The sequence below is a fragment of the Rattus norvegicus genome, chromosome 3 (genome assembly GCF_036323735.1).
Source record: "Rattus norvegicus strain BN/NHsdMcwi chromosome 3, GRCr8, whole genome shotgun sequence".
Taxonomy (NCBI): Eukaryota; Metazoa; Chordata; class Mammalia; order Rodentia; family Muridae; genus Rattus; species Rattus norvegicus.
The window spans coordinates 91,510,246-91,534,256 of NC_086021.1; the positions used below are offsets into that span (position 1 = coordinate 91,510,246).

Genomic DNA, 24,011 nt, shown 5'->3' on the forward strand with positions numbered 1-24,011 from the left:
GATTTCGAGAAAATCCATAATGTAATGTGTACAGCTTGTTTTCCACTGCGGAAAACACAGAAGGAGATTTAATAACTTGAGGGTACCTCAGGAGACTTTGAGATCTAGAGGGACCTAGGAAATAATAAATCACCAAGACAACTTCAGAATAAGCTCTCTGGAAGCCCAACTTATTGCTAAGAAGGTAAGTCAGTTGGAGTTTAGGTACCAAAGTACAAATCTATCCTGCTGGACACACCAATTTCCCATTACAAAGCTTGTTCTTAGGGAACTATGGTAGTAAAGAGAGTCAAATGGTCTTCTGTATTTCATGTCTTTACTGCTTTCCGAACGATATCTGTTTTGCCTAAATTAGTACTTTTTAATCCTCCATCTCTGTCTTTGTCTCTGGCTCTTCCTCCCTCACTCCCTGCCTTTCTTTCCTTATTTCTTGTGTGCATTTTCCCACTACACACATGAGAGACAACCTCCTAGAATTTAACTTCTCATTTGCTCTATTGTTCACCAAAGAGATTAGCATTCTGTGACGAATGGACAAGATCCTTGAGATCAGGCAAGATGTTTAAAATCATCTTATGAGCGTCATGGCTTTTCATTGAAATGCTGGCAATCATATTTACAAAGCAAATGCTTTTAGTCTCTGACCTTTGTTTCTATTAGCAGTTGGAATATAAAATACATTATTTTTTGTTTTTCTTTCTTTTTTAAGAAAGAAATCATCAAGGCGGCAATTTACTATCTTGGCCTCTGAATGCCGCAATTAGAGGCAGACACCACCATATCTAAAATTTTTAGTACTTGAATATTGACTTAAATTTTAGGTTTTGAAATCTAAAGTGAAATAATTGATTGAACTGTCATTTGATGAAGGATATAGAGAAATAAGTCTCAACCTAGGGTGCCCAACATGTTTCATGACAATCTATATAATATGTATGTATTTGCCTTATATGTAGAGGTGGTGAGACTTCAAGAAGGGATTGAGGCTGAGCACTACACAGTGTACATAACTTGTAGCTCAGTTGCTAAGTCTTGATGAGGACAAAGGGAAGAAAGAACACTCAAAGCCATTTGTGTGGAGAGATGCTAACAGAGCCCTAAGAGTACCTGTCACACTAGACAGAATACAGCAAAAAAAGTGTTTTTGTGAGTCATTAGTTTCCTTTCTTTAGTTAGCAAATAACCTTTCTGTAGAAAACATTACTGCTACGTCAGATTCTGAGGTCTGTAAAAGTCTAAATAATCAAAGTCATTGAACAATCAATTTAAGAATAAATTTAAATTTCCCAAGTAAGTTTATTTCACAATAAATTGGTAAACAGACTCTGTAGAGACCAGAAGAGGACAAAGAAAAGGAAACGAATGAAAAATTAGTTGGAGTTGTTCATGTATTTGTTGTGAAATGTAAACTAATATAAAAGATGAATAATATTTCCTTAACTAATACAGTTCAGTAAACATTTAAATTTTCTGTTAATTTAATAATTTGTGCTACAAAACTAATTATGATTTATAGATCTTTATATATTCATATAAGAGAAAGGAAGTGAGAGACATAGAGAATTCCTAATATTAAAATTTTTCTTACTATAAAATGATTAAAATGATGTGAGTTTTCAATTTTATGCTTGATTAAAGTAAAAATTAATTTGTTTGAAACCAGTCATAAATGAAATATGTATTATATTTCTGATGCCTTTATATATGGATTTCATCTAAAACTAGCGGAGATTGAAATGCTAGGAGAAACAATCAGTCATGAAGATAGCAACTTCAGAACAAACTAAGGAATGAATTGAAAGCAACAAGAGAACCTTTTTAAAAGAATAGGAATAGACTTTATATGATCTAGAGATGTAAATTGGACACTTTAAAAACATAGACTTGTGTGGTAGTAATGTGCTGTTTTCTCAAAATTAATCTGAGCCACAACAGCCTGTACAGCACAATGGTGACTAGAAGCAATGACTCCAGCCACACTTTTCTTCTATGTGACCAGTAGTATTACCTGCTTTTTTTTCTTTTATTTTTCAATTGTAAATCAAAAAGAATGGGTATCCTTCAGCCTAGGAAAAACAAGAAACTCACATAAATTCACCTACTTAAATATATCAACATGAGGAGTTATGTGTAAGTATAAACTATATGAGATAGAAATAGTATATAACTGAAACAGAAAAAGCTAATAGATTTAATCAATTAAAATTGACACACCATGGTCTTTTGAATAAGAATGGTCCTCACAGGCTCATGTATAGATGTTTGTTCTACAGTTGGGAGAATTGTTTGGAAAGGATTAGGAAGAATTGTTTAGAAAGGATTAGGTAGAATTGTTTGGAAAGGATGTTGCCTTTACTGAGGACATGGGTCACTGGGGGTAAGCTTTTGAGGCTTCAATAGCTCAAGCTACTCTTGGTAACCTGTTCCTCATGCTTTGGGTCAGATATAAACTCTCAGATACTGTTCAAGTGTATCTCTGTCTGACTTGGCCATATTTTTCTGCCATGATAGTCATGGTCTCTCCTTCTCTGGGACAATGAGACCCAAATTAAATGCTTTCTTTTTTAAGTTAAATCTGTCAGAGTGTTTTGTCATAGCATAGAACAGAAACTAAGACAACATAAGGATTTTGATAGAGTTATCTCTCAGGATTTTCTTTTTGTTATTACTCTCAAACTACAAAAAAAAAATCACTGGCTCAAAGTGCACATATTTTTATGGATTGTTTACAATAGGATATTTCCTTGAAACATTGTTAAATGTACAACCGACATCAAGTGTTATGGGTATTTTTAGCTACATTGACAAAAATTTATGGAGGAACACACACATAATTTTAATTTAGAATAGCTGATTTAATGCACTTTCTGAAATATATTTAGCTTTTGGTGATATACTTAAAATTATGTTTAATTTTGGCTTTGAATAAACTTGTCATTTTTACAGTGCCATCATCAATCAGTCTTTTCATTGCTTTGAGCAATTACGAGTGTCTGAAAACTTCTAGCCACTACAATAACAAGCTTCTAGAAGATTGTCCATGCACCAGAGGTTTAGCCCATAAAAATATATATGTGTGTATCATTAATTTGTCAGCAACTTATAAAAAAGGGAAAATATGAATCTGGGAGAGATATGTAGTGGAAGAAGAGGGCATATTTAAAGGGAGAGGGTGGTGGTCAATACATGATGAAGATATATTCTACATATGTACGAAATTCTTAAAGAATACATTTAGAAAATATCCAGTGTTCACACATTTCTAATGAAATTTCTTTTAATTTAAGTAGGATGAAGTATTTTCTCCCTAATTGGAGGAGGATATAGGAAAATAAATATCTATACAGGATATAATATTATATTGCTTATGTGAATATGAAATTATCTTGGCGTTATCTTCTATATATCTTATGGGGAAAGTAGAGATTTAAAGTTATAGACTATAAATATATTTCTGCTTGAAAATTATGTATTTTTTCTGCTTTTCTTTTTCATGTTTAAAAATAGTGACAGAAAAATATGAAATTTCCTGCTTAGTTCCCCACATATTTTGTTATGTTTATTTAACAATCATTTCCACTATTTTTAAGGGGGGAAAAGTAACTTTTTAGAAGGCTGTTGTTCTGCAGAAAAATAACTCTTGGGTCTGTAGTAAGAATGAAGGACTATACTTAAAATGCTACCAGGGTGACATACTTCATGGCAGGAACACACCAACAACCTTTTTCTGCCAGGACTCACTGAAGCACTGAGAAATGTCATTTTCATTCTTCACTTGCAGTAAAATCTACACCATCTTCCAGAGTCAATGGCTGAGGTGAATATCTCCTATGTCAGTGAGTTCATTCTCAAGGGGATCACAGACCGCCCAGAACTCCAAGTCCCATGTTTTGTAGTGTTTTTGACAATCTATCTGGTTACAGTTATAGGCAACATTGGGTTGATTGTAATAATCAGGGTTGACTCTCGGCTCCACACGCCTATGTACTTCTTCCTCAGTCACTTAGCCTTTGTTGACCTCTGTTACTCCTCTGCTATCACACCAAAGATGATGGTGAACTTTGTGGTGGAGCGCAACACTATCCCTTTCCATGCTTGTGCAACACAACTGGGCTGCTTTCTTACCTTCATGATCACAGAGTGTTTCCTTCTGGCCTCTATGGCCTATGACCGTTATGTGGCCATCTGCAGTCCCTTGCATTATTCAACACTGATGTCAAAGAGAGTGTGCATTCAATTAGTGGCAGTTCCTTATGTGTACAGCTTTCTAGTTGCCCTTTTCCACACAATCATCACCTTTCGCTTGACGTATTGTGGGCCTAATGTAATCAACCATTTCTACTGTGATGACCTTCCCCTCTTAGCTTTGTCCTGCTCAGACACACACATGAAGGAAATTCTCATCTTTGCTTTTGCTGGCTTTGATATGATTTGTTCCTCTTCCATAGTTCTTACCTCCTACCTCTTTATCATTGCTGCTATCCTGAGAATCCGCTCTACTCAAGGAAGACGCAAGGCCATCTCTACCTGTGGCTCTCACATGGTAGCTGTTACTATTTTCTATGGTACACTCATCTTCATGTATCTACAACCCAAATCTAATCATTCCCTGGACACAGACAAAATGGCTTCAGTGTTTTACACAGTGGTGATCCCCATGTTGAACCCCCTCATCTACAGTCTTAGGAACAAAGAGGTTAAAGATGCCTCTAAGAAAGCTTTGGATAAAGGGTATGAAACCTTAAAATTATTAAAATTAAATAAATAATGACATCATATTTTATTATGTATAAGCAGGAAAACAAAGCAATCTTTTAATTGTAATTTTTCCCCAAGCAGTTGAAAACACTTCTCTTTCTTTAACAGTCTTAGACATTTTCTGTGAGGATACAAGTAGATCATGGGAACTTAATATGAAAAATGCATTTTCCTGATAGGTGGAGCTGTATAAAATTTACATAGTAATCACTAGTCTAATACAAGAAAAGAAAATTTATATGAAGTCCAGGATTCTGAAAAAGCCTGTGAATCCATTGTCAGTACTGTGAAATACTAATTTTGATATCCTAAATTAGTAAATTGGTCAATCTTTAGAAGTGTGTAGAATCAAATTCACTGGGAGCAACTGTGGTGTTTAGTGTCAGTTATATGGATATTCTCATGCAAATCTAAAGATTAATCTATGGGGATTTGGAGAATTCTCATTCACTTGTGTTTTCTGTTACCTCCCTGATACTTAATCAAGTAATAGTATGTATTATAACAAAATAAAAGTACCAGGTTTGTGGAGTTTATTCACCATCTGCCTAACTGTGTACATGGTTGTATAGACCTTGTACAAACAAGTTTGTGTCTATGTGAATGCTGCAAAGTTGTAAAATTGTGGTTGTCAGAAATGAAAGGTATGAAATAATTACATTATACTGATGCTAGGTTTTGAAATGTAAAGAAAACTTTTTATTAATCATTACATTCGTTTACATCTCAAATGATATCCTACTTCCCGGTTACCCCTCCAACAGCTCTACATCCCATGATATCCCACTTCCCAGTTACCCCTCCATCAGTCCCCTATCCCAAATCTGCCTTCTCCCTCCTCTTGCTCCAGCACCCACTACTCTGAGGTCCTGGACCAAGGGCCTCCTCTCACATTGCTGTCATGTAAGGGCATCCTCTGCTACATATATATCTAGAGCCATGGATCCCTTCAGGTACACTCTTTGTTTAGTGGTCTAGACTCTGGGAGAAAAGGATGGTAAGGCCAACCTATGTTGTTCTTCCATTGGGGTTGCAATCCCCTCTGTTCCTCCAGTCTTTTTGCCTCAACCTGATGGTTGGCTCCAAGTATCCTTTGTGGGGAGGCTCCCAAGAAACCACCACACTTGGTTCCTGTCTGCAAGTGCCTCTTGAACAAGGAACAGTGTTGTGTTTGGTGTCTGCAAACATGACGGATCCCCAGCTGGTGCAGTCACCAATTGGCCTCTCCTTCAGTCTCTGTTCCATTTTTCGTCTCTGTCCTTCCTTTGGACAGAAACATTTCTGGGTTAAAAACTTTGAGATGGGTGGCCCCATCCCTCCAGCAGGGCCCGTGCCTATCTATTGGAGGTGGCCCAACAGGTTCTACCTCCCTCTTCTCTGTGCATTTAGGCTAAAGTCATCCCCCTTGGGTCCTAGAAGCCACATTTCCCTGGTGTCTGGAGCCCTCCAGTGGCTACCCCCAGTTCCTCATTCTCCCTGCTATATATTTTTGTTCACTTTCCTGACATCTCTCACATTTCTTCCAGTTCCTCTTTTGAGATAGGTTCACATGTAGTTCATGCTGATCATGTATCATTACATAGAAGAGAATATCATTAAGCTTCTGCTCTTGAATGCTGAGATTACAGACATGCTGTAGACTGAATCCAGAACTTCATGCATCCTAAGAAAACACTCTAACAATGAGAACATGTCTCCCACAATTTTTTCACATGAAAATGGAAGAACATGGCTTATCAAAAAGTTATACTTGCAAATTTATTCCTTTATTTAATTAGAAGTACTATATGCTTTCATGACATTTATTTGTCTTCAAATTATTCAAATACATTCATAGATTATACTGTTTGGATATTTCAGAAAGGTAGTCAGTTGCTCTTCTCCTATTATTTTCCATTATAAAATATTGCAATACTGAAAGCAATCCAGTAAGATTGGCTTTAAGACTGTCAACTTGTGGTGGTTATTTCTTCTCTGTTGTTACTTTGTAGATGAGTCATATATTCTACAAAGTGCTATAATAATGGTGAGGTGAAATAATTCTCTGTGTGTTTTAGTTATTGTTTGCATGATTTTTTGAGACAGAGTTCCTTCATGTATCTCAGAGTAGTTTCAAATGAGCTATGTGACCTAGAATGGCTTTAGATTTGTGATCTTTCCTGGATCTCTGAGTTCTTGGATTTTTTCTAAGCCATTGTGTTTGGCTTCTAATTTTCAAGTAGGCACAGCTGAGGAGCTGGTTACCTTCATTACTGTGGTTTGTATGTACATTCTTATATGGATGGAAGAACACAAAGCCTCACTTGCCACAAACATGAAAACCAGAACTACGCGGTTTATACTCTTTCAGAAGCAGACACAAACCTTCACAATGTTTATGATGAAGTTGAAGGACTTTGGTTTTCTTGGTCTTTTGTATCTTTTTCCTTCACAGAATTATTGTTCACAGTGATACTTAAATATTGGGCTGAAGATTTTATATTTATTTGTAATGTTCTTTTAATGTTAGTAATAACATATTAATATAAAGCAGGGTTTTCTTGGAAAATGTTCTTAAAGACTTGGTCTACTCAATAGCAAAAAGCTAGTTCCAGAGCAGGTGAGACAGCCAATGAATAGTCTCTGGAATTCGCCTTCAAAGAATAAGGTAAACAACATGTGGTTGTTTAGTCAAATCATCAAAATTATTATTATTAATTTTTGTTCCAATGTATGTTTAAATAAATTATGACTTTTTATACTCCCATGTATGGTATTTGTGATGTTCTTATATTGATCTAAAATATTTTTACTACTATTATTATTTATATGTCTGTATACACATGTGATTATGGATATGGGTACATAAAGCACTTGAGGTAGTTAGATTGTAACTTTTAAGAATCTAATATAATTAATGAAAACTATACAGCCTCACTAAAATTGTGAACTTTTAGGATAAACAAATTATGTAGACAATATATGTATCATTTAAAAAGATCTGGATGAAACAAAAAAGATGTGGGAGTAGCTAAGAGGAGTAGAAGAAGAGGAACTGTAATTTGGATATCTTGTGTGAGAAAAAAATCCTACTTTCAATAAAAGGGAGAAAAAGTAAAAAAAAAAAACAGATCTGGATGCTAATTTGCCATCTGTAGTTTTATGATATAAAAATTTGCAATTACATGCAAAATAATAAAAAAATTAAGGTTGGACAGTCCTACTCAGAAAATAATCTCCAGGAAGTAGAGGGAGAGAGGAGTCTCGGAGGGATAGAGGAGGTGGAGGATATAAAGGGAGCCAGTTCAGATATGGGAGATGTGGGAGGAGTACAGAGGGTCAGGAATTTGAAGGCATGTGTGTAGCAGTGGGGTAGTTACTAGAAAGTCACAGATGCCAGGGACTCAAGAGTTTCCCAAGGTCCAGAAGGGAAGACATTAGCATAAATACCCAACAAAGGGGAGATAGAACTTGTAGAGACCCTGTCTAGAAGCTGAAAGGGTTTGCAATCCCATAGGAAGAACAACATTATTAACCAGTCAGACCCCTAAAGCTCTAACCAAAGAGCACACAATGGGGGAGGGAGGGTGTCATGGCCCCAACTGGATATGTAGCAGAGGATTGCCTTATCTGGCATCACTGGGAGGGGCCTTATAGTCATGTGGAGGACTAATGTCCTCTAGGGCACTGAAGCAGAAGGGGGTGGGCAGATAGGGAGCACTTCATAGAGGCAGAAAGAGGTGGATAGGAGGCTTGTGTATAGGTAACTGAGAAGAGGGATAAATGTAAATAAGTGCAATAACCAATAAAAATGAAAAGATTAAGATTGGATTTAAGGCCATTTTCTTGCATTCTGGTTGTGTTAGGATATCCAGGACCTGCTCTATTGGGGTAGCTTTGTTTTGAGGTGTCATATGCCCTGACTTTTTTTCATTGTGTTATTTTGAGGGCTGTTAGCCATCTGGATGGTTTTGGTTCTTAGATGTTCTTGATGGTCCTGGTGTGGCAGGTCTCTGATGGGTATTCCTGGGCTTTATGTTTCTGGACATGCAGTTCTGTGTGGTATAGTAGCCTTGGATCCAAAGAAGGTGGGCAGGGGGGTGTCAGGAGAATGGAGGTCTACCTGGGTTAATGATTGTCAGGACATCTTGGCTTGGCCCTGAGGGCTCAGAGAGCAGGGAAGATGGGCAGGGTATGGGGAGCGGGCTACCTGTATGATTCAGGAGTCTGATGGTGGTAGAGGAGAAGTGGTGGGAGAATGGATGTTCTCTTGGTATAACAGGCTGTTCAGGACAGCTTGGCATGGCCAAGAAGGCTCAAAGAACAGAGAAGATGCATAAAGAACAACATAAATGAATCCACCCACCTACAGTCACCTGATCTTTGACAAAGGAGCTAAAACCATCCAGTGGAGAAAAGACAGCATTTTCAACAAATGGTGCTGGTTCAACTGGCAGTCAGTATGTAGATGAATGCAAATTGATCCATTTTTATCTCCCTGTACAAAGATCAAGTCCAAGTGGCTCAAAGACCTTCACATAAAACCAGATACACTCAAACTAATAGGAGAAAGTGGGGGAAAGCCTTGAACACACAGGCACAGGGAAAATTTTTCTGAACAAAACTCCAATGGCTTATGCTCTAAGGTCAAGAATTGACAAATGGGACCTCACATAAATTTAAAGCTTGTGAAAGGCAAAGGACAGTGTCAGTAGGACACTTTGGAGCAGAGACTGAAAGAAAGGCCATCCATAGATTGCCCCATCTGGGGATCCAGCCCATATACAGTCACCAAACCCTGACAATATCGCTGATGCCAAGAAGTGCATGCTGACAAGAGCCTGATATAACTATCTCCTGAGAGGCTCTGCCAAATCATGACCAATACAGAGGCAGATGTTCACAGCCAACCATTGAACTGAAAACAGGGTCCCCAGTGGAGGAGTAAGAGAAAGGACTGAAGTAGCTGAAGGGGCTTGCAACTGTGAAACAAGAAAAAGAATGTCAATCAACCAGACCCTCCAACCTCACAGGGATTAAAACAGTAGCTAAAGAGAACACAGGGATGAATGTATGACTCCATCCACATATGTAGCAGAGGATGGCATTGTTGGGCATCAATAATAGAAGAGGAGATCGTACCTGTCAGTGCTTGATACCTCAGTGTAGAGGAGTGTCAGGACAGGGAACTGGGAGGGAGTGGGTGGTTGGGTGAGGGAGAACCCTTATAAAAGCATGAGGTGGGGGTTGGGAAATCGGGTTTCTGGAGTGGAAACCAGGAAAGGGGATAACATTTAAAATGTAAATTAAGAATTCAATAAAGGAAAAAACAGAAAAAAACAAACAGACAAACAAACATAAAAACAAATGGAATGGGGGGCTATCCCAAAAGCTGTTGTCTATACATGGAATATGTTTATATAGTTCTGCTGCCTTGCCTGGCCTCAATTGGAGAGACATATAGCCTCGCAGAAACTTGAAGTGTCAGGCTGGAGTGATACTGAAGAGGGAAGAGATGGGGATGAGGGATGGGAGAAGGATTTTGGGAAGGGTGACCGAGAGGGTGTAAATAAATGGGATGCAAGGTAAGTAAAAATTAAATTAAATTAAAAAAGAATATTGTACACTGTTCAAGCCAATAAAATAGTAACACTCAAACATTTTCATTTACATTTACTCTTCAGGAATATGAGTATTTAAATAATGAATAAATATGTTGATGAGTAAAACCTCTTAAGGAATTGGACAACATCTGTTTGTTGTTGTCAGTGAAACGGAGCATCCCTAATCCATTTTAATGTAACAACTTTATTTGGTTTTGTGTGACTGTGTGTGTGTGTGTGTGTGTGTGTGTGTGTGTGTGCATGTGTGTGTATCTACAGGAGAAAAGTAATCTTAACGAATGCAGATCAAATATTTGTGCATATTTATATTAAAATAATGCCCTTTATATTATATTTTCACATATAAATTGTGTTAATTGGGTGGATTGTAGTACCCTAATAAATCAGATCACTTTATGAATGATACATATTTAATTATTGTATTCAAATGTTTAAAATACCTATAGTAATCCCCATAATGATAATATATTGATATTTATTGACTGATACATAAATTGGTCTTATTACAAATATAGAACATTGATTAATTCACTTATTAGTTTATTCTATTTGATATAATAAGTTTATTGATTAAAAAGCTGGTTTATTTTATTTTTTACATGAGTAAATGTCTGTCCAGCATGTGTGTGCCTGGTGTCTACAGATACCAGAATAGGGAATCAGACTCCTGAAACTGAAGTTCTGGATATTGTGAGTTTCCATAAGAATGGCAAGAACCAACTCCATATTCTCAAAAGAATCACAAATGTTCTTAAAGGCTGGGCCTTCTCTATAGGCTGTTCATTGCATGGTTATTTACAAACATGTGGATGTGATGAGTAAATGTCTTTACTACGCCCCCAAAGTATTAATTCATTTTATATCATTTTATCCACTAAAAAGAATAATTTATCACTGGTTGAAAATGAACTGTCACTATATATGTATTCAGGAAGAGTCATTGAGTCTCAAGGATTTATCAATAAATTAAAAACATGAATATTACAATAAGTATGCCTTACAACATATAAAACAAACATTTAATTTAGGCATGTATGATTGCCTATGTTCATTTTGTCTTAATTCAATTTTCTAAGTATTAGTTCAAGGAAATCCATATATTTTCTGTTCTGTTTAACTGCCTAAATGTACAAAAGTACAGAGTAGTAAAAAGAAGAGGTATTTGGAAATGTGGAATATTATATAACCTCATACTGCATAGCTTGGTCCTAATAACCTAATTACATACAACAGTGAAGGAATTAAAGAAGGACAGATACACCTGCACATGTCCATGTACAGAAAAGCTGTTCTCAATCTGATAAGGAGGCACTAAACATGCAAGTGACCAGAAATTTCTGCAGGATGTACAGTAGAGAGGAGGGGTTAGTCTTAGAAAGAGGTCTCTATATTGGAGCAGTCTCAGATAAAGAGTAGGAAGCTCCTATGGCTCTTAGTTTCTGCACACACTGCTAATATCTTCATACAATGAGAGGAAGGCTTTGCTAAATTTTCTACAGGTCTGAGGCACTGTCTGGTATTTGTTGGTAAAACATGGTCATTCAGGAATGCATCCACAACTTACACATTCACTCAAGGTTTTCTCTCCTTCCTATACACATCTTTTTTCATCTTTATTAACTTGAGTATTTCTTATTTACATTTCAATTGTTGTTCCCCTTCCCGGTTTCCATGGCCAACGTCCTCCTAACCCCTCCCCCTCCCCTTCTCTATAGCTGTTCCCCTCCCCATCCTCCCCCCATTACCGCTCTCCCCCCAACAATCACGTTCACTGGGGGTTCAGTCTTGGTAGGACCAAGGGATTCCCCTTCCACTGGTGCTCTTACTAGGCTATTCATTGCTACCTATGAGGTTGGAGCCCAGGGTCAATCCATGTATAGTCTTTGGGTAGTGACTTAGTCCCTGAAAGCTCTGGTTGGTTGGCATTGTTGTTCATATGGGTTCTCGAGCCCCTTTAAGCTCTTTCAGTCCTTTCTCTGATTCCTTCAACGGGGGTCCCGTTCTCAGTTCAGTGGTTTGCTACTGGCATTCGCCTATGTATTTGCTGTATTCTGGCTGAGTCTTTCAGGAGAGATCTACATCCGGCTCCTGTCCGCCTGCACTTCGTTGCTTCATCCATCTTGTCTAATTGGATGGCTATATATGCATGGGCCACATGTGGAGCAGGCTCTGAATGGGTGTTCCTTCTGTGTCTGTTCTAAACTTTGCCTCCTACACACATCTTTAGGCTTCACAGCAACTACTAAGAACCAGGCCATTGTTGTTTGAAAAAAGAAAAAAAAAAACACTGGTAGCAAATGACAGGAAAATGCAGACAAGGGTATGTGTGGTGACTTTTGTCTGAATTTTCCTTCCAAGTGGAAATGAAAAGATTGAGGTGATTCCCAATTGCTCTACCAGAATCGGGTTCATATTTACTTTTGAAGGGATATAATTTAAATCTAGTTTGGAGATGAGATATCATACAGCTCCATACAGTAAAGGGAAATTCGTAGATGACTGAGTTTAGCATGATCGTTATCTCCAGTTGTATCTACATATCTGACAAATTAGTAAAAAATATGATCAATGCTAGGTCTCCTGCTTCACACTACAGCTTTGCTCCTTTCCCTGTTCTTTTATTTGCAGTTCTGCTCAATTCTGCACAGATTTTAATCATTTAATGGTTTGAAATAGGAAGAAAATTCAAATTTATACTAAATTTACCTTAACTTTCGCCTATGATCAAAATAAGTGTAACTAAGACAGTTTTGATATATGGAAGGACATCATAATAATTTATCAGCCATTGCTTCTTTCATGTAATGTTTCAAACCACAGGAATAGTATCTAAGCTCATATTAAACCAAATTTTGCTCTCAGTTTGCTATTTTATCCTTTCCAGATTGTGTAATTCTAAACAAAACAGTAGCCTTGCCATCAGCCATATTCCAGACCCAAGATAATGATCCAACAGTTTCCACTTTGACCAAATTGGTCAGATGTGCATATCTCCTGCCTGACTTCATGCTCTACTAGACTTGTGCTATTTTAAGTATCTCCTAAAAAGTTTACCCTGGTGGTTTCCAGACAGAACTCCCTTCTCCTTGGGACTACATTAAAAGTAAATTTTATTCTTGCTTCTTACCACTTCTCTCTGGTTACGTGCTGAAAACTGCAGTTCAAACCATGTCTGGTAGAAATCTATCCAAACCCATGATTATGACCTTCCAGTTAGAATTCTTGAAACTTCCATAAACAATACTTTAGCTACTTAAAACTTAATCTGTATTATTTTACAAAAATATATCCAAAATAACAGTCCATTCTGTTGCTAGATATATGTGTGTTAGTGAATAATACAGTACTACTATACAAGCTACTTTAAATACGTTCTGAGCTAGCTATTGAAAATGTTAACTGAAGCATTTCATTTAGATGAATCATGCAGAAGTAATAGAGGAAAAGAATTCACAAAATATGGCAGGGTATTTTACACGGAAAATGTGAATACTATATAAATCTTATTTTTATTAATCAAATTGTTAAGTATAATACTGGCTTCTTTCAGTTCCTGCTGATGAGTGAACTATATAGTTTATTGATTGGAACTTAAAACACTATTTGAAAATATGTGAAAATATTATGCAATGTATGTGAATGTGTGTACATTTGTGGATGTACACGAAGAAAGTGGATAGTATCCTCTCTCTTCACCTTACATTTTGAAATTGTTTCTCTCACTGAATCCTTAGTTCACTCGCTGACTAATATAATTGGGCAAGATTCCTCCTGTCTTTGATCCTCATGTGTTGGGTTAAACAGATACAGTTACATGTTGATTTTGGTTTTTAATGTGTGTGGTGAGGATTTGAACTAAGATCCTTAGTCTTGGATAGCCAAGAACATTGTCCACTAATATGTATCTATTTCTCTGGTACCTTAGCATTTAAAACTTAGCACACACTTTATATTTTCATTTTGTTTATTTAAAGTTAAGAATACCATTTCTTTTCTTAAATTTTTTATTACATATTTCTTTACTTACATTTCAAAGGTTATTCCCCTTCCCGGTTTCCTGTTCATAAGCCCCCATTTCCTCCCTTTCCCCTCCCACATATGGGTATTTCCCCTATACATCCCCCTTATTGCCCTCTCCCATTTATCCCATGCATTGGGGGTCCAACCTTGACAAGACCAAGGGCTTCCCCTTCCACTGGTGCCCCAACAAGGCTATTCTCTGCTACATATACAGTTGGAGCCCTGGGTCAGTCCATGTATACTCTTTCAGTATTGGTTTAGTACCTGGAGGCTCTGGTTGGTTGGCCTTGTTGTTTTTATGGGGTTGCAAGCTCCTACAACTTTTTCAATACTTCTTCTAATTCCCCTGAAGGTGGTCCTATTCTCAGCTCGGTGTTTTGCTGCTAGCATTGACCTTTGTATTGGACATGCTATGGCTGTGTCTCTCAGGAGATATCTATATCCAGTCCCTTTCTGCATGCATTTTTCATCAATCTTATTTAGTTTTGGTGGCTGTATATATGGCACATGTGGGGCAGGCTCTGAATGGCCATTCCTTGAGTCACTGCTCTAAACTCTACTTTGATTTCCCTTCCTATGAATATTTTCTCCCCTTTTCAGAAGGAGTGGGAGCATCTGCATTTTGGTCATCCTTCTTCTTGAGGTTTGTGTGGTCTGTAGATTGCATCTTGGGCAATTTGAGCTTTTTGGCTAATATCCACTTATCCATGAGTGCATACCAAGTGTGTTTTTCTGTGATTGAGTAACCTCACTCAGGATGATATTTTCTAGTTCATTCCATTTGCCTAAGAATACCATTTCTAACTACTTCACAACTAATAATTACACACGTACCAGAAACCAGGCAAAAGCAATCCTTGCTATGAAAACATGGTAATTAAAGAAACAGTCAGAAATACTTTAAAAAGTCTGAATACTTTAATATGTCGATTATTGATACAATAAAGTTGAAGTACATGACTAAAGATGTTTATCTATTACAAAGTAAGGTGAAGTGTTCAACACTGTACAGACTTCAGTAATAGATTCTAATTCCATATACTATATTCACGAATGTAAGTAGTATATGCAAGTATCTGTAAATGCATATAAATGATGTATTCATTTAATTAATAATGAAGATGTGCCTACTAAAATTACGATAAATTGCGACAGAAATATATATGTAGATCACCAATTAAACTCTTATAGATCATGTGCAAGGCTCTCAATTTTAACATGACCTACACAAAAATAAATATATGCATACACACATGCATGCACGTATGTACACATAAAACCATGAATAAACAATCATTTACAAACATACACATACATATATATGAATATACACACATGCACACATGCATACACACATATAGCACACACATATGTATACATACACACATGCATGACCTGTACCATTCCAATGATTCGTAGAGCTCAGTATGCAATGTTGGAACTATAGCACTCAGCATTTTTACTTGAAATAAGACAAAATTAAATATCTTCGGATTACTACCCAGAGTTTCTGGAATAATGGATGGTCAAAGACAATTTATCAGAAAATCGCTTCAGGGCATTTTTTACCTCCTGATTTCTTAAGCTGTAGATTAATGGGTTTAACATGGGAATTACTACTACATAAAACACAGAAGCAATTTTATCTGTGTTTAGAGAATGGCTTGACTTGGGTTGCAGGTACATAAAAATGATTGTCCCATAAAATATGGTGATTGAAGTCAGGTGGGAAGCACAAGTAGAAAAGGCTTTTTTTCTTCCTTCAGCAGAATGAATCCTCAGGATGGCAAAAATGATGAAGATATATGAAGTAACCACAACCACCAGAGAACAGAGTATGTTGAAGGCAGAAATGATTAGCAACATCAGCTCTTTGACACGAGTGTCAGAACAGGCGAGAGCAACCAAGGGGACATCATCACAGTAGAAATGGTTGACAACATTGGAGCCACAGAAAGACAAGTGGAAGGTTGCCACTGCCTCAGCAAGCCCCACAGTGAATCCATAAATGTATGTGCTGGCGATGACCTGAAGACAGAGCTTCCTAGGCATGAGGACCGCATAGAGGAGAGGGTTCCAGATGGCCACATACATGTCACAGGCCATGACTGACAGCAAGTACATTTCACAAACAGCAAATGTGATGAAACAGCACACCTGAGTGGCACATGCATAGAAGGTTATACTTTTGACTTCTCGAAGGAAGTTTATAATTGTGTTTGGAGTAACTGAGGATGTATAACAGAAATCAACAAAAGCAAAGTGACTGAGGAAAAAGTACATGGGTGTATGAATCTGAGGGCTGAAGTGGATTAACATAATCAGTCCTAGATTCCCCAAGACAGTAGTTAAGTAGATGACTAGAAACACAGCAAAAGAATGATCTCAAGCTCTGGGTCATCTGTCAGTCCTACAAAGATGAACTGAGACACTGTTGAACTGTTACCTTCAGCCATAGATTGTACAAGTGTTTGCTACTAAAGAGTCCTCACCAAACTTATTCCAAATGATTGTCTTCCTTTGGGTATAATCATGCAGAAGAGTTAATTCTAATTAGTCGACCTTATGTTGACATGTTCTTAGTTATATCTTCACATTTCGCAAGATTTTATAGCAAATCATTTTTGTTGCTTATAAGTTCCAAAGTACAGATCTGTAGGGAATTATTTATCGATAGAAAGATAGTTCTTTGTAGCTTTGTATAGATATGCTATCTCTTATTTCTTTCTTAGACAACTGAAAAATTACTTAAACAAATATACTATATAACAATTAGTATACTACATATTACATACTATAGTAAATTGTTATAATAATTTGAAAAGTTTCAAATATTTCTACTCCATTATCTGGAATATATTGCATAAAAATACAAAATTTAAAATGTTGACTACAAGAAGATTTATATAAAAGGATATGAACAGATTTTGACTTACTTATGATGTGTATTGCATACATTCAAGGCAATTTTTTAATTTAAAAATGTTGTATATCTATTAACTAATTTTTCCCTAGCTATTATTCAAAATATGTATATAATATGGAGGGGATACGTATGTATCCCTTATATTTAATATATATGCATACATAAATATGATACATACTTATGTATACATAACATAAGTAATATATATTCACAATGTACATGTCATCGCCATTATAAAATTTGTTTAGGTGGTGAGAATAGCAAAACACTAAAAAAAAATTTGTCATATGCTTCATATGCCTGAATATAGAGCAATAACTAGGACCATTTTTAATGAGCTTTTAAACGTAGAAGCAGTTTCTCAATTCTTTTCAATGAAATAAGACTACTTAAGTCACAGTGTATTCAATCATAGCAATCATGTAAAAAAATACTACTGCACATGCTTCTAACCCTACACTGGGTGCAGAAGCAGGAATACTGCAGGAGGTTTTGTCTAGCCACACTATCAGAGAAAAAGTTTTATAAAGGTAAGCTTGTGCTTGTATAAGAGATCTTGCCTCAAGGTTAAAAAAAAGAGATGGAAAAAGATATCTGAATCTCATATGTAGGTTGGCTTCTGAATCATGCTCATTCATTAATAGACTGTAAAATCTGCATATATGCATGGGACACACATACACACACAGACACACACAGAAATACATACAGACACACACAAAGGCATACACACACAGAAACAGACACAGACACAGACAGACAGACAGACAGATAGACACACACACACATGCGCACACACACACACACACACACACACACACACACACACACACACACTACCACCACAACCAGATCACAGCAGACAAAGATTAGTGTTTTCAAGTTTCTTGACTAGATTACTGTAAGAAAGAATCATCACATATGGTTTCAGTCATCTCAATTTAAAGTTGATAAAAACAATTTCTTTCACAGAGGCAGTAATTGCACCTTCTCCCCAAGATCAGTCAGCAAGAGAAAGGCAGTCACTCTATCAACTTCCCCACAGTGGGTACGAAAACTGAATACCTCATAGTTATGCCATATAACTCCAATTACTTCTTTTTTGGTGGGGGGGAGATTTGTCACAATTATTTTGTTTCTTTTTTTTTAAATTTTTTAAAAATCTACTTTTTTTATTAACTTGAGTATTTCTTATATACATTTCGAGTGTTATTCCTTTTCCCGGTTTCCGGGCAAACATCACCCTCCTCCCTCCCCTTCCTTATGGGTGTTCCCCTTCCCACCCTCCCCCCATTGCCGCCCTCCCCCCAACAGTCTAGTTCACTAGGGGTTCAGTCTTAGCAGGACCCAGGGCTTCCCCTTCCACTGGTGCTCTTACTAGGATATTCATTGCTACCTATGAGGTCAGAGTCCAGGGTCAGTCCATGTATAGTCTTTAGGTAGTGGCTTAGTCCCTGGTAGCTCTGGTTACTTGGCATTCTTGTTCATATGGGGTCTCGAGCCCCTTCAAGGTCTTTCAGTCCTTTCTCTGATTCCTTCAACGGGTCCCCATTCTCAGTTCAGTGGTTTGCTGCTGGCATTCGCCTCTGTATTTGCTGAATTCTGGCTGTGTCTCTCAGGAGCATTCTACATCAGGATCCTGTCGGTCTGCACTTCTTTGCTTCATCCATCTTGTCTATATGGGTGGCTGTATATGTATGGGCCACATGTGGGGCAGGCTCTGAATGGGTGTTCCTTCAGTCTCTGTTTTAATCTTTGCCTCTCTCTTCCCTGCCAAGGGTATTCTTGTTCCCCTTTTAGAGAAGGAGTGAAGCCTTCACATTTTGATCATCCGTCTTGAGTTTCATTTGTTCTAGGCATCTAGGGTAATTCAAGCATTTGGGCTAATAGCAACTTATCAATGAGTGCATACCATGTATGTCTTTCTGTGATTGGGTTAGCTCACTCAGGATGATATTTTCCAGTTCCAACCATTTGCCTACGAATTTCATAAAGTCATTGTTTTTGATAGCTGAGTAATATTCCATTGTGTAGATGTACCACATTTTCTGTATCCATTCCTCTGTTGAAGGGCATCTGGGTTCTTTCCAGCTTCTGGCCATTATAAATAAGGCTGCGATGAACATAGTGGAGCACGTGTCTTTTTATATGTTGGGGCATCTTTTGGGTATATGCCCAAGAGAGGTATAGCTGGATCCTCAGGCAGTTCAAGGTCCAATTTTCTGAGGAACCTCCAGACTGATTTACAGAATGGTTGTACCAGTCTGCAACCCCACCAACAATGGAGGAGTGTTACTGTTTCTCCGCATCCTCGCCAGCATCTGCTGTCACCTGAGTTTTTGATCTTAGCCATTCTCACTGGTGTGAGGTGAAATCTCAGGGTTGTTTTGATTTGCATTTCCCTTATGACTAAAGATGTTGAACATTTCTTTAGGTGTTTCTCAGCCATTCGGCATTCCTCAGCTGTGAATTCTTTGTTTAGCTCTGAACCCCATTTTTTAATAGGGTTATTTGTTTCCCTGCGGTCTAACTTCTTGAGTTCTTTGTATATTTTGGATATTAGGCCTCTATCTGTTGTAGGATTGGTAAAGATTTTTTCCCAATCTTTTGGTTGCCATTTTGTCCTAACCACAGTGTCCTTTGCCTTACAGAAGCTTTGCAGTTTTATGAGATCCCATTTGTCGATTCTTGATCTTAGAGCATAAGCCATTGGTGTTTTGTTCAGGAAATTTTTTCCAGTGCCCATGTGTTCCAGATGCTTCCCTAGTTTTTCTTCTATTAGTGTGAGTGTGTCTGGTTTGATGTGGAGGTCCTTGATCCACTTGGACTTAAGCTTTGTACAGGGTGATAAGCATGGATCAATCTGCATTCTTCTACATGTTGACCTCCAGTTGAACCAGCACCATTTGCTGAAAATGCTATCTTTTTTCCATTGGATGGTTTTGGCTCCTTTGTCAAAAATCAAGTGCCCATAGGTGTGTGGGATCATTTCTGGGTCTTCAATTCTGTTCCATTGGTCTATCTGTCTGTCTCTGTACCAATACCATGCAGTTTTTATCACTATTGCTCTGTAATACTGCTTGAGTTCAGGGATAGTGATTCCCCCTGAAGTCCTTTTATTGTTGAGGATAGTTTTAGCTATCCTGGGTTTTTTGTTATTCCACATGAATTTGCAAATTGTTCAGTCTAACTCTTTGAAGAATTGGATTGGTATTTTGATGGGGATTGCATTGAATCTGTAGATTGCTTTTGGTAAAATGGCCATTTTACTATATTAATCCTGCCAATCCATGAGCATGGGAGATCTTTCCGTCTTCTGAGGTCTTCTTCAATTTCTTTCTTCAGCGTCTTGAAGTTCTTATTGTACAAATCTTTTACTTGCTTGGTTAAAGTCACACCGAGGTACTTTATATTATTTGGGTCTATTATGAAGGGTGTCATTTCCCTAATTTCTTTCTCGGCTAGTTTCTCTTTTGTGTAGAGGAAGGCTACTGATTTTTTGAGTTAATTTTATACCCAGCCACTTTGCTGAAGTTGTTTATCAGCTTTAGTAGTTCTCTGGTGGAACTTTTGGGATCACTTAAGTATACTATCATATCATCTGCAAATAGTGATATTTTGACTTTTCTTTTCTGATCTGTATCCCCTTGACCTCCTTTTGTTGTCTGATTGCTCTGGCTAGAACTTCAAGAACTATATTGAATAAGTGGGGAGAGAGTGGGCAGCCTTGTTTAGTCCCTGATTTTAGTGGGATTGCTTCAAGTTTCTCTCCATTTAGTTTAATGTTTGCAACTGGTTTGCTGTATGTGGCTTTACTATGTTGGGTCTTTGTGTGGTTTAGGTATAAGAGTAATTGTGGCTTCATAGAAGGAATTCGGTAGTTCTCCATCTGTTTCAATTTTGTGGAATAGTTTGGATAATATTGGTATGAGGCCTTCTATGAAGGTCTGATAGAATTCTGGACTAAACCCGTCTGGACCTGGGCTCTTTTTGGTTGGGAGACCTTTAATGACTGCTTCTATTTTCTTAGGAGTTATGGGGTTGTTTAACTGGTTTATCTGTTCCTGATTTAACTTCGGTACCTGGTGTCTGTCTAGGAAATTGTCCATTTCCTGCAGATTTTCAAGTTTTGTTGAATATAGTCTTTTATAGTAAGATCTGATGATTTTTTGAATTTCCTCTGAATCTGTAATTATATCTCCCTTTTCATTTCTGATTTTGTTAATTTGCACACACTCTCTGTGTCCTCTCGTTAGTCTGGCTAAGGGTTTATCTATCTTGTTGATTTTCTCAAAGAACCAACTTTTGGTTCTGTTGATTCTTTCTATTGTCGTTTTTGTTTCTACTTGGTTGATTTCAGCTCTGAGTTTGATTATTTCCTGCCTTCTACTCCTCCTGGGTGTATTTGCTTCTTTTTGTTCTAGAGCTTTTAGGTGTGCTGTCAAGCTGCTGACATATGCTCTTTCCTGTTTCTTTCTGCAGCCACTCAGCGCTATGAGTTTTCCTCTTAGCACAGCTTTCATTGTGTCCCATAAGTTTGGGTATGTTGTACCTTCATTTTCATTAAATTCTAAAAAGTTTTTAATTTCTTTCTTTATTTCTTCCTTGACCAGGTTATCATTGAGTAGAGCATTGTTCAATTTCCATGTATATGTGGGCATTCTTCCCTTATTGTTTTTGAAGACCAGTTTTAGTCCGTGGTGGTCCGATAGCACGCATGGGATTATTTCTATCTTTCTGTACCTGTTGAGGCCCGTTTTTTGACCAATTATATGGTCAATATTGGAGAAAGTACCATGAGGAGCTGAGAAGAAGGTATATCCTTTTGCTTTAGGATAGAATGTTCTATAAATATCTGTTAAGTCCATTTGGCTCATGACTTCTCTTAGTCTGTCTACGTCTCTGTTTAGTTTCTGTTTCCATGATCTGTCCATTGATGAGAGTGGGGTGTTGAAATCTCCTACTATTATTGTGTGAGGTGCAATGTGTGTTTTGAGCTTTAGTAAGGTTTCTTTTACGTATGTAGGTGCCCTTGTATTTGGGGCTTAGATATTTAGGATTGAGAGTTCATCTTGGTGGATTTTTCCTTTGATGAATATGAAGTGTCCTTCCTTATTTTTTGATGACTTTTTGTAGAAAATTTATTTTATTTGATATTAGAATGGCTACTCCAGCTTGCTTCTTCCGACCATTTGCTTGGAAAGTTGTTTTCCAGCCTTTCACTCTGAGGTAGTGTCTGTCTTTGTCTCTGAGGTGTGTTTCCTGTAGGCAGCAGAATGCAGGGTCCTTGTTGCATATCCAGTTTGTTAATCTATGTCTTTTTATTGGGGAGTTGAGGCCATTGATGTTGAGAGATATTAAGGAATAGTGATTATTGCTTCCTGTTATATTCATATTTGGATGTGAGGTTATGTTTGTGTGCTTTTCTTCTCATTGTTTTGTTGCCAAGACGATTAGTTTCTTGCTTCTTCTAGGGTATAGCTTGCCTCCTTATGTTGGGCTTTACCATTTATTATCCTTTGTAGTGCTGGATTTGTAGAAAGATATTGTGTAAATTTGGTTTTGTCACGGAATATCTTGGTTTCTCCATCTATGTTAATTGAGAGTTTTGCAGGATACAGTAACCTGGGCTGGCATTTGTGTTCTCTTAGGGTCTGTATGACATCAGTCCAGGATCTTCTGGCCTTCATAGTTTCTGGAGAAAAGTCTGGTGTGATTCTGATAGGTCTGCCTTTATATGTTACTTGACCTTTTTCCCTTACTGCTTTTAATATTCTTTCTTTATTTTGTGCGTTTGGTGTTTTGACTATTATGAGACGGGAGGTGTTTCTTTTCTGGTCCAATCTATTTGGAGTTCTGTAGGCTTCTTGAATGCCTATGGGTATCTCTTTTTTTAGGTTAGGGAAGTTTTCTTCTATGATTTTGTTGAAGATATTTACTGGTCCTTTTTGCTGGGAGTCTTCACTCTCTTCTATACCTCTTATCCTTAGGTTTGATCTTCTCATTGAGTACTGGATTTCCTGTATGTTTTGGACCAGTAGCTTTTTCCGGTTTACATTATCTTTGACAGTTGAATCAATGATTTCTATGGAATCTTCTGCTCCTTAGATTCTCTCTTCCATCTCTTGTATTCTGTTGGTGAAGCTCGTATCTACAGCTCCTTGTCTCTTCTTTTGGTTTTCTATATCCAGGGTTGTTTCCATGTGTTCTTTCTTGATTGCTTCTATTTCCATTTTTAATTCCTTCAGCTGTTTGATTGTGTTTTCCTGGAATTCTTTCACGGATTTTTGTGACTCCTCTCTATGGGCTTCTACTTGTTTATTTATGATTTCCTGGAATTCTTTCAGGGATTTTTGTGATTCCTCTCTGTAGGCTCCTACTTGTTCTCTAAGGGAGTTCTTCACGTCTTTCTTGAAGTCCTCCAGCATCATGATCAAATATGATTTTGAAACTAGATCTTGCTTTTCTGGTGTGTTTGGATATTCCATGTTTGTTTTGATGGGAGAATTGGGCTCCGATGATGCCATGTAGTCTTGGTTTCTGTTGCTTGGGTTCCTGCGCTTGCCTCTTGCCATCCGATTATCTCTAGTGTTACTTGGTTCTGCTATTTCTGACAGTGGCTAGACTGTCCTATAAGCCTGTGTGTCAGGAGTGCTGTAGACCTGTTTTCTTGTTTTCTTTCAGCCAGTTATGGGGACAGAGTG

The 24,011-nt window shown here is 37.4% G+C and overlaps 1 protein-coding gene and 1 pseudogene across 1 annotated transcript; one reads left to right on the forward strand and one right to left on the reverse strand.

Moving 5' to 3' along the window:
- Nucleotides 1-3,808: 3,808 nt before the first annotated feature.
- Nucleotides 3,809-4,768, forward strand: Or8u3 (olfactory receptor family 8 subfamily U member 3). The gene has a single exon (NM_001000304.1). The coding sequence runs from the start codon at nucleotides 3,809-3,811 to the stop codon at nucleotides 4,766-4,768; it is 960 nt and encodes a 319-aa protein (NP_001000304.1).
- On the reverse strand, nucleotides 15,879-16,837 carry Or5al5-ps1 (olfactory receptor family 5 subfamily AL member 5, pseudogene 1; annotated as a pseudogene).

Coding starts and splice junctions, on each gene's coding strand:
- Or8u3 (NM_001000304.1), top strand. CDS start 3,809: ATGGCTGAGGTGAATATCTCCTATGTCAGTGAGTTCATTCTCAAGGGG.